Genomic DNA, 12,886 nt, shown 5'->3' with positions numbered 1-12,886 from the left:
CTTCTGACCAGTCCCACCAATCTTCCGCTCCACCTCCCCCTTTGCTCTTGAAGGTTTGGGACTTTTTGGATGTCCAGAATATCTGGTGCCGGAGCAAATGAAATTGTGAAAACAGTGATGTTTTTGAATTCCTCTCATGATCAGGTGTTTTTTTGGGGGTTTCCTCTGCTCGTGATCTGGAACGCTCATGTTTGGCGGTCAGCTTTATCTTCATCGACAATCTACTGTTCTCGTCAGGAAAATGACAGCACCGAGGTTGAATAAATAAAAAAATTCATGTAACAATCACGCGGCGTTCCTGCCAGTTCTGCTGCCTCTCTGCTCTTTTTGAGGTCTGTCCTTAAAATTCCTTGAATTATACATGGTTTCCTTTTGCGGTGAGATTTTCACTTGGCGCCCTCCGTTCCCTGTCTGTTTTACGTGGTTTTGAGTAATATTTTTGGTTCCGGAGGTCATTGGTCATTCTCTTATAAATCACGTTTTTGTAGTTCTGAACCCAACAAAAGCGTTAGCAACCATACAAGTCCACAAGACCAAAATACCTTTATATAAATCACGTTCCCTGAAAAAGAATTTCCTTTTCTTTCCCGGGTAAATAGAAGTCCTTGAGACTCCTGAACAGAGCCGGGTTGTAGAGAGGGCACATTGCCCGCATCCTCCACCACCTTTGGCATCAAGTGTGCCTTCAACAATTACAAAACACAAAATAATCCAAATGCATAATTATTCACCCACTTAAAGTCAGGATTTCGTGTTCACCTTCATGCTTGGATGATTTTAGGCCGTTGGTCCAGAATGGCTTATAATGGTAAAGAGTGCATAGTGACTTGAAGGGGGGCGGGGGGGTAAAAAAACATTTGCGTTGAATCTTTTACTGTGAAGATGGCCTGGTACGTGAGATTTGTGACCATTTTATATCTTAATATGTTATTGTGATTTTATGTAGCCCACGTATAACACTGTTATTCCAGTACTTTATGTATGGAGCTGCTACTTGGTCACTATATGTTGGTAGTATTTGAGCACTGTATGGCGGCATTGTATATGGCATTTTGCCGTGTATTTTGCGGCACTGTATGACCAACCTTATATTAATTGGGGGGTTGTCAACAGAAAGTATCGTGCTCGGCATCATGCAACGTAAGGCCGGGCCCCGACTTGGATTCTTCCATGTAAAGTGATGGAATGTCTGGAGTGTTTCTTTAAGAACATGGAGTATGTAATGTCTGTGGGGTATAAGATAACTGATGATGACTGATTTTTCTTCTCCCTTAGGGTTACATGAAACCACTGAAGCACCCGGAGAATTTCATCCTCTGTGACCCGTCTCTGGTGGACGAAATCTTTGACCAGATCCCGGAGCTGTTGGAGCACCACGAGCAGTTCCTGGAGCAGGTCAGCCACTGTGTGCAGAACTGGCCGGACATCATGACCGTGGGGGACATCCTTGGCCAGTCGGTGAGTCACGGAAACTTTTCTTAGTCACTAGAACTGGGGTATCCAAGTAACTTCTAAGAAGAAGAGTCCATGATGTCCATGAAATGTCTGTCCTTGATGTCCATGAAATGTCCTTGATGTCCATGAAATGTCCTTGATGAGCATGTCTAGGGTTGTCCCTCTTGAGACGTTGCAGTCAATATTAAGCTATGGAAGTGTCTGCTCTGTGACGGTCACCCTGACTTGGGATACTCCTCATCATCTAGGACAACATGTAGAAGTGTGAGATCTAGGCCACTACAGTGTGAGATATAAGAGGACATCTCGGAAGCCCCAGACGACGGGTCCTGGCAGTGAATTATATCTTTGTAGCCCGTCTGTAGACTTGTGATCGTATAATAATTTCAGATCTGATCCTAAGCCCTTTCCACCCTAAAATTAAATTTAGGACCTCTTCACCACCATATTTCACACCCGTGTGGCTTTTCTATTGACACCCATGAAAAGAGGTAGAACAGCCACATGACAGCCCACACGCACTCTAAAGAGACAGCCACGCACCCCCCCCAGTGAGGGTTTCCATTCACTTCAGTGGTGTGAGCAGTCGGGTAGATGTCATCACAACATTCATTACCGCGGCGTAAACTGAAGCTCTTCGTTTTCCCATAGGAAGTTTTATGTAAATGCGACTTTCATATTCGTTAAAGGGGAACAAAAAAAATCATCGACCATTAAATTTTATGCTGCCAAAAAAGATTGGGCTCATCAGATCCAGACGTGTTACATCCTGACGGCGTCTTGTTAATTATCTGACCCTAATTAATGCTTTGATGTCGTATTCCACAAGATCAAAACCCAGCGCAAGTCCCATGAATATATAATGAAGCCTGTAATGTCTGCAGAGGGCGAAACCATCAACTAATCGAGTCATGGGATTGTATTATATCCGGTCATGTTGGGGGTTGTAGTATTCTATGTATAGAGTATAACAGAATGGTATTATTGTCCTGTCTAGTGGTCAGGTCATGTTGGGGGTTGTAGTACTATATGTATAGAGTATAATAGAATTGTATTATTGTCCTGTCCAGTGCTCGGATAATGTTGGGGGTTGCAGTATTCTTTGTATAGAGTATAATAGAATTGTTTTATAATCATGTCTAGTGGTCGGGTCATGTTGGGGGTTGTAGTATTCTATGTATAGAGTAGAATATAATTGTATTCTGGTCATGTCTGAGGTTGTAGTACTATATGTATAGAGTAGAGTAGAATTGTATCATGTCATGTCCAGTGCTCGGGTTATGTTGGGGGTTGTAGTACTATATGTATAGAGTAGAGTAGAATAGAATTGTATCATGTCATGTCCAGTGCTCGGGTTATGTTGGGGGTTGTAGTACTATATGTATAGAGTAGAGTAGAATAGAATTGTGTTATTGTCCTGTCCATTGCTCGGGTCATGTTGGGGGTTGTAGTACTATATGTATAGAGTATAATAGAATTGTATCATGTCATTTCCAGTGCTCGGGTCATGTTGGGGGTTGTAGTACTATATGTATAGAGTAGAATAGAATTGTATCATGTCATGTCCAGTGCTCGGGTCATGTTGGGGGTTGTAGTACTATATGTATAGAGTATAATATAATTGTATCATGTCATTTCCAGTGCTCGGGTCATGTTGGGGGTTGTAGTACTATATGTATAGAGTATAATATAATTGTGTCATGTCCAGTGCTCGGGTCATGTTGGGGGTTGTAGTACTATATGTATAGAGTAGAATTGTATCATGTCATGTCCAGTGTTCGGGTCATGTTGGGGGTTGTAGTACTATATGTATAGAGTAGAATAGAATTGTATCATGGTGATGTTTGGAGGTGTAACCGGAGAAGAAAATTCACCTTGAACGTCCCGTTATTTTCATACCGTCCTTTGCTGTTTCGCGGGGTTTAATAATGAAGTCCAGATTTGCAGAGATCCTTTTATATTTCATGAGTTTACAACTTTTGAAGCATTTTTTTTTCTTTTAATAAATCAATGGTTTAAAGTTATTTGGAACAACTTTTCAATTTGCTTTTATTTAAAAAAAAGTTCTATCCTTCCCTCAAAGCCGATTCCATCAGATCAGCAGCACTGACGGCTCTGGTGAAAGCCGCTCCTGCGCGTCTCTGATCATAACCATCACATCTAAGTCCATGATCATGATTAGCTGGTTCCTGTCATTGTGAACATCGCCCCCTTCTATGAGCGGTGTGAACCCGCGCCGAGCGCTTACTACCCCAAGTGAGCAGTCAATGACCGAAGGGTCTATTCTACAGAGGTTGCATAAGCCACAACCCATGGCTCTCCTGCCCCAGGGTGGAGGGTCTTGTGCCATAAACCGGAACATTTTTGGAATAATGTTTTGTTTATAATTGCAGTTTGCTAAGGAAATTCTGGTCAGCATCTACTCGGCGTACATCGACAACTTTCTCAATGCCAAGGACGCGGTCAGGATAGCGAAGGAAGCCCGTCCAGCTTTCATCAAGTTCCTAGAGGTACGTCAACGTCTTGGTGGTCATAAATGTATCGTAACGTTACTTTGTGATCACGGAGGGAGCTGAATAATCATTCATAAAGTACATAACGTCAGAGATTTTGGGGATTTTTTTGTCCTCAAAAAGGTTGTCCAGTCTATAAAACCTATTGTCATACATCCCTTTAGGGAATAGGTAATAGCGGGGGGGGGGGGGGGGGGGGGGCGGGGTCCTCCATTCAGGATCCTCAGCTCTTGGTCAGAGTGGAGAGCGGTTACATAGAGCGTCTCTCTCTGGAGGACCCGTCCTGTATTACACAGACAACACATTGATATGGATGGACACTGTGTAATACTTCATTTCTCCTGTGGTGGCGCTGCAGGGAAACGAAACACTTACTGCCAGGTTTCCCCACAAATTACAGCTGATCGCTGGGGGTCCGAGCAGGAGGAAACTTTGTGATCTGCTTATTGTTAAGGGACCTTTCTAACAAGTAGGAATTTACCAAAACCGAGAAACCTTTTAAAGTGAATGTCTCATGTATTTAATTTTAGTCTCATTAATTAGAGTAGAATTGTTCTAAGGATTTGTTCTGTTTAAGTGTTGCAGGTTTTGTTATTTTATTCAGCTGTCTCTGGGGGCGGCCATATTGGAGACACAGTTCCTTCCTGCTTCTACTCCAGACTGTACCATACCTGACCCAGAGCTTCACTCCCAGACCTGATAACCCTACCCAACACAGAGCCTCTACCCAACACAGAGCCTCTACCCAACACAGAGCCTCTACCCAACACAGAGCCTCTACCCAACACAGAGCCTCTACCCAACACAGAGCCTCTACCCAACACCTGATATCCATAACCAACTCAGAGCTGCTACTCCAGACCATTTACCTCTTCCCAACCCAGATCTGCTACTCCAGACCATTTACCTCTTCCCAACCCAGATCTGCTACTCCAGACCATTTACCTCTTCCCAACCCAGATCTGCTACTCCAGACCGTTTACCTCTTGCCAACCCAGATCTGCTACTCCAGACCGTTTACCTCTTCCCAACCCAGAGCTGCTACTCCAGACCGTTTACCTCTTCCCAACACAGCGCTTGTACTCCAGACCTTGTACCCATATCCAAAACGGAGCTTCTACTCCAGACCTTGTACCCATACCCAACACGGAGCTTCTACTCCAGACCCTGTACCCATACCCAACACGGAGCTTCTACTCCAGACCCTGTACCCATACCCAACACGGAGCTTCTACTCCAGACCCTGTACCCATACCCAACACGGAGCTTCTACTCCAGACCCTGTACCCATACCCAACAAAGAGCTTCTACTCCAGACCTTGTACCCATACCCAACACAGAGCTTCTACGCCAGACCCTGTACCCATACCCAACACAGAGCTTCTACTCCAGACCCTGTACCCATACCCAACAAGGAGCTTCTACTCCAGACCCTGTACCCATACCCCACACAGAGCTTCTACTCCAGGCATTGTACCCATACCCCACACAGAGCTTCTACTCCAGACCTCGTACCCATACCCCACACAGAGCTTCTACTCCAGACCTCGTACCCATACCCAACACAGAGCTTCTACTCCAGACCCTGTACCCATACCCAACACAGAGCTTCTACTCCAGGCATTGTACACATACCCCACACAGAGCTTCTACTCCAGAACTCGTACCCAACACAGAGCTTCTACTCCAGACCTTGTACCCATACCCCACACAGAGCTTCTACTCCAGACCTCGTACCCATACCCAACACAGAGCTTCTACTCCAGACCTCGTACCCATACCCAACACAGAGCTTCTACTCCAGGCCTCGTACCCATACCCCACACAGAGCTTCTACTCCAGACCTCGTACCCATACCCAACACAGAGCTTCTACTCCAGACCTCGTACCCATACCCAACACAGAGCTTCTACTCCAGACCCTGTACCCATACCTAACACAGAGCTTCTACTCCAGACCTCGTACCCATACCCAACACAGAGCTTCTACTCCAGGCATTGTACACAACCAATATCTGCACCTAAAGAATTGCCTCTAACACAACAAGTAGGTGTGTATTTTGTAGCATCAAATGACCCCACATTGAAGTTTCTCACCCGGTTAATGGTTCCTGGGGCTAAAAAACAGACAATCATTACAGGCATCGCTTTGTGTCTTATGTCTGTTCTAGGAGAGCTCTATTCCCATTCATTACTGTTAGGCCAAACGGAGATCTCCAGTCCGGCACAAACCAGGTGGTGGTTGAGGCCTTCTCTTTGCCAGAAGACATGATGGTCCTGAATTAGATGCCACTAAGAGTGGAATGAGAAATGTAATGGAGACAATGTAGTCTAACGTGAGTTCCCCCAGCCAGTCTCCATTTCTTCAGGTGGACCTCTGTGGGGCAGAAGTCGGGCCTGTGGTTCCTTCAGTTATAAGACCATTGCCGAATCTCTCTCCTATATATATATATATATATATATCTATCGTTCACCAGTATATATATATATATATATATATATATCGTTCACCAGTAAATATAGAATAGATAGAGGATTATTTTCCTCTATCTATTGCCGTCTTGGTTATTCGGTCGAGTTCCCCTCTTCTGGCACCAACCCGTGGATGTCCGGAGCGCCGCACCGGCTATTTATTATTACACTAATTTACTCTGAATCACCCGCATGCCGTCTGGATGGTTTTATTAAACCTAATTGTATTGTTGGCAATATTATTTTTATTGCATCTGGAATGAATTGCCTCTAGACTCCTCTATTGCTCCGCAGCGCAATAAATGATTTAATTTAGTCTCTCCGGCTCCGTAACGCCATTCAGCAAAGGAAGAAAATAGATGCGTGACATGGACTGTGAAGCTGAACCTGTTTCATACTGAGCCAGCTGCGTGGTTGCTGTTTTTCTTGGTGTAACTAAGAGCATACAATGGCTTCTGGGTGGAGTACGGTGGGGGGGGGGGGTGATGATGGTGAAGTAGTGGTCCTCTGGGGGCCACAGGTATGTTCTGAGAAGTTGTCACGGGCCCTATGGTGATACAGATGATCATCTCTGTGTAGAGGAAAGGGCACAGGTAGGATTGCTTAATGAAGGAAGATATAGTTGGCACCGGTGTTACAGTTGGCGCCTGCCGTCATATGTAGCCCATGCAGAGTGACTGGCACGAGTATACATGGTGGACTGTAGACACAAGGCTTTAGCTCAACGTTACCACGACTGTGTATTATCAGAACGGTTATGTTTTACCCAACAGAGTTGACTTGGTCTTGTGCTGTAATGTCCCCTGGTAGAGGGATGATGGCGTATGGAGGGTCTTCTGGAAGAGTAGGTTCGCTGGACGCCGGTTTCAGGCCGGGGTTGATCAGGATGGCAGTATTGTTCTAATGTACCCACCAAGGTGTGATAACTTGCGGCTGGCGGCCGTGATGAGACTGGGGGAGGGGCACATGGGCTACACCGTTCGTAACGGGCGGCATTATAGAGTTGGTGTAGTAGATTCGTCGTATCATACGTTTCTATACACAAGGTGTGAACGTGTTATATTGACATGAGTGGGGGATTCTGAAGCCCTCGCCCCATATTGGGGACGTCCTGTCCTCTATAGGGGGAATGTTCATTATTTTTCTCTTCCCTTCGCAGCAATGCACCCGCGAGAACAAGGAGAAGCAGGCGCTGTCAGACCTCATGATCAAACCCGTCCAGAGGATCCCACGTTACGAGCTGATTGTCAAGGTAAAAGACTCCCACACATCACTGTATCTAATCCTATCATGTGTGATACTGTCTGCTGAGCTGTGTATCTAATCCTATCATGTGTGATACTGTCTGCTGAGCTGTGTATCTAATCCTATCATGTGTGATACTGTCTGCTTAGCTGTGTATCTAATCCTATCATGTGTGATACTGTCTGCTGAGCATGTATCTAATCCTATCATGTGTGATACTGACTGCTGAGCTGCTGTATCTAATCCTATCATGCGTGATACTGTCTGCTGAGCTGTGTATCTAATCCTATCCTGTGTGATGCTCTCTGCTGAGCATGTATCTAATTCTATCATGTGTGATACTGTCTGCTGAGCTGTGTATCTAATCCTATCATGTGTGATACTGTCTGCTGAGCTGTGTATCTAATCCTATCATGTGTGATACTGTGCTGAGCTGCTGTATCTAATCCTATCATGCGTGATACTGTCTGCTGAGCTGTGTATCTAATCCTATCATGTGTGATACTGTCTGCTGAGCTGTGTATCTAATCCTATCATGTGTGATACTGTCTGCTGAGCCGTGTATCTAAGTCTATCATGTGGGATACGGTCTGCTGAGCCGTGTATCTAAGCCTATCATGTGTGATACTGTCTGCTGAGCCGTGTATCTAATCCTATCATGTGTGATACTGTCTGCTGAGCCACTGTATCTAATCCTATCATGTGTGATACTGTCTGCTGAGCAGTGTATCTAATCCTATCATGTGTGATACTGTCTGCTGAGCTGTGTATCTAATCCTATCCTGTGTGATACTGTCTGCTGAGCGGTGTATCTAATCCTATCATGGGTGATACTGTCTGCTGAGTCACTGTATCTAATCCTATCATGTGTGATACTGTCTGCTGAGCTGTGTATCTAATCCTATCATGTGTGATACTGTCTGCTGAGCTGTGTATCTAAGCCTATCTTGTGATGCTGTCTGCTGAGCCATGTATCTAAGCCTATCATGTGTGATACTGTCTGCTGAGCTGTGTATCTAATCCTATCATGTGTGATACTGTCTGCTGAGCTATGTATCTAAGCCTATCTTGTGATGCTGTCTGCTGAGCCATGTATCTAAGCCTATCATGTGTGATACAGCCTCGGGCCATGATTCCTCCTGATTTGATGGCGTTGTTTCTCACGCTCTGCTGTTCCCAGGTTACAGGATTGCGGTAGTGGCCGCTCTGTCTCCTTACATTAGATCCGGGGTGATGTCGCCCACAATGACCCTTGTCCTGTGACCTAAACAGCAGACCTTCCTAAGGGTCCATTCACACTTGCGGTTGAGGTGCGGTTAGAACCGCATAGAAAAAATGCATTAGAAAACCGCATTTGATGTGTTTGTCGCTGCGGTTGTGTTTTTCGGACCCTTTTTTTTTTTTTCCCCCGTTTCTAACCGCACCGCAATGTGTGAATAGCCCCTAATTTTTACTATTCAAGAGTCTGGGAGAGACCGGGGTCTGTAACAACCATATGAGGGGTCACCCAGCTTTCCCAGGAGCAGAGAAGTGTGTTCTGTACCAGTCACTCAGTCCGGCCTTTATTCTATGGAGCCGCTTCTGGTAAATGTATCATTTAGCGCTGGGTGACTGTAATTCGGTCTCTGCACCCCCTTAAAGTGATAGCGACGTCCCTGCGGAGTCGTGACAGGCGGCTGCTTCACCTCTAGTCGTCTGGGATTTATCGTAGAGGAATTTTTCCGTTCAGAATGAAGCTTCTATTGCAGCGGTTACTTCCGATGAGCGTAGTCCGTATGTGACATTTCCCGTGACTGCATCGGCCAATCGTGGCCCGCTGCAGTTTTATGATGTCACCACCATGGGGATGTGGTTACTATAGTCACATCTCACCGGCAGGCCACCATTGTCCGCTGCATGTGACGTCATCAGTGTGGCCTACATGTCAGGAGTGAACGCGCCCAGCGAGAAATCCTGAGAACGGGAGCGGGAACGGGTGGGAATCCTTGTCCGCTGCTGTATCTCGGCTTTTCATCACCCAAGACAAAGATTCAGTGTGGCGCCCCCTCCCCTACATACATACACATTAATACACACAATTATATAGTAACACACACACACACACACACACACACACACACACACACACACACACACATACATATTACACCTATATAGTCACACATTCAAATGTACACATACATATACACATTAATACACACAATTATATCGTAACACACATACATACACATTACACACGCACATACACACATATTACACATATATAGTCACACATTTACACACACACACACACATATAGTCACACATTCAAACATACACATACATCTACAATACACACGTAGTTACATACACATTACACACACATATAGTTACTCATACACCTATATCGTCACACATACAAACGTACACATTACACACGTAGTTACATACACTTTACACACACATACTGTTACACATACATTACACACATATATAGTTACACATTACACACATATATAGTTACACATTACACACATATATAGTTACACACACATTACACCCATATATAGTTACACACACATTACACACATATAGTTACACATTACACACATATATAGTTCCACACACATTACACCCATATATAGTTACACACACATTACACCCATATATAGTTACACACACATTACACACATATAGTTACACATTACACACATATATAGTTACACATTACACACATATATAGTTACACATTACACACATATATAGTTACACATTACACACATATATAGTTACACATTACACACATATATAGTTACACATTACACACACATATAGTTACACATTACACACATATATAGTTACACATTACACACACATATAGTTACACATTACACACATATATAGTTACACACACATTACACACATATAGTTACACATTACACACATATATAGTTACACACACATTACACACATATAGTTACACATTACACACATATATAGTTACACATTACACACATATATAGTTACACATTACACACATATATAGTTACACACACATTACACACATATATAGTTACACATTACACACATATATAGTTACACATTACACACACATATAGTTACACATTACACACATATATAGTTACACACACATTATTTTTCACTGGGTGATACCAATGGGAATTTTATTTTTGTTACAACGTAACCTCCAATATAAGATTCGTTTCACTCTTTAGTCCTTTATAATAATGATACAATTGTATCTATAGAAATAATTCGCTCGCGCATTTTACATTGACACATGTAAAAGAGAAACATAGGTCCGGATAGGGCACGGATGCGGTATAAAGTTTTAATGGTTAACACCATCACACGCTAATATTTTATTTTCGTTTTATATATTTTATTTTTTTTCTCGTATTTTAATTATTTTGATATTTTTATAATATTTTAGTTTTGTTCTTTCTAAGTTGGGACCGGTAACCCCTCTTATCAAAGAACCAGCACTCGGGTTTCTTATCCAGTATCAAACGCTAAGGGCCCATTCACGTGAACGGGAATAACGCCCGTGTGCTGCGCATGGAAATCACACCGAGAACACGGACCCATTGGTTTTAATGGGGCCGGTCACACATGCGTGAGTTTTGACGCAGCGAGAGTCCGCTACGTGAAACGCGCTGCATGTCCTATATTGGTGCATTATCACGCACCTACGCGCCCATTGAAGTCTATGGGTGCGTGAAAACCACGGACTGCACACGGAAGCACATGCGTGTGCGGTGCGTGATTTGCGCATCAATTCGGTTTGAAAATAAAAATAATAAAAAAAGATTTGCTTTGCGAGTGGGTGAATAACGCACGACACTCGCAAAGCACGCTGATGCATAACGCAACACACACGGACCAGATTCACGCACGTTTTTCACGCGCGTGAATCTGATCCGCTCGTGTGAATGAGGCTTATGCTGCTGCTACTTCAGAGCATCACGGTGCTAGGTGCTGAATATGGGGTCAGCTGCCCTCGTGCTAACAAAACACTCCTCCTGCCGATCTACAAACAACCAGCACTACGCGTTTCTTCACTCTTAGGCTGCGTTCACATCTGAGTCAGGGCTCCATTCGGCGTTCTGTCGGAGCGTTCCGTCGGAACGGAGCTCAGACTGACACAAACTGAAATCATCACACACACACACACACACACACACACACACACCTACATTACATATATAGTTACACACACACACATACACATTACGTATATAGTTACACACACACACACATTACATATATAGTTACACACACACACACACACCTACATTACATATATAGTTACACACACACACACACACACCTACATTACATATATAGTTACACACACACACATACACATTACATATATAGTTACACACACATATACATACATACATACATACACACACATACATATATAGTTACACACACATTACACATATATAGTCACACATCCATATACACATTACAAACATTTATAGTTACACACAAATACATAGGCATTACACATGTATAGACATTAATACGTCCAATTACACATACATACACATTACACACACCTATATAGTTACACATACATACACATTACACACACCTATATAGTTACACATACATACACATTACACACACCTATATAGTTTCACATACATACACATTACACACACCTATATAGTTTCACATACATACACACACTTTACACACACCTATATAGTTTCACATACATACACACACTTTACACACACCTATATAGTTTCACATACATACACATTACACACACCTATATAGTTACACATACATACACATTACACACACACACATATATAGTTACACATTACACACACACATATATAGTTACACATACATACACATTACACACACACACATATATAGTTACACATTACACACACACATATATAGTTACACATTACACACACACATATATAGTTACACATACATACACATTACACACACACATATATAGTTACACATTACACACACACATATATAGTTACACATTACACACACATATATATAGTTACACATTACACACACACATATATAGTTACACATTACACACACACATATATAGTTACACGTTACACACACACATATATAGTTACACGTTACACACACACACATATATAGTTACACATTACACACACATATATAGTTACACATACATACACATTACAC

General features: G+C 43.1%; 1 protein-coding gene across 1 annotated transcript in view; it reads left to right on the top strand.

Moving 5' to 3' along the window:
* The first annotated feature begins 1,133 nt into the window (after positions 1-1,133).
* ARHGEF17 (Rho guanine nucleotide exchange factor 17) overlaps positions 1,134-12,886 on the top strand; it is a 48,797-nt gene continuing 37,044 nt past the window's right edge. The window contains exons 1-4 of the mRNA XM_075850035.1: positions 1,134-1,172; positions 1,276-1,458; positions 3,849-3,965; positions 7,599-7,691. Of these exons, the coding sequence (XP_075706150.1) occupies positions 1,134-1,172; positions 1,276-1,458; positions 3,849-3,965; positions 7,599-7,691 (432 nt within the window). The remainder of the gene's footprint in view (positions 1,173-1,275; positions 1,459-3,848; positions 3,966-7,598; positions 7,692-12,886) is intronic.

This window comes from Rhinoderma darwinii, chromosome 2 (assembly GCF_050947455.1).
Source record: "Rhinoderma darwinii isolate aRhiDar2 chromosome 2, aRhiDar2.hap1, whole genome shotgun sequence".
NCBI classification, from domain to species: domain Eukaryota; kingdom Metazoa; phylum Chordata; class Amphibia; order Anura; family Rhinodermatidae; genus Rhinoderma; species Rhinoderma darwinii.
Note: the sequence above shows the minus strand (reverse complement) of the source record. Positions and strands in the feature narration are given on the sequence as shown.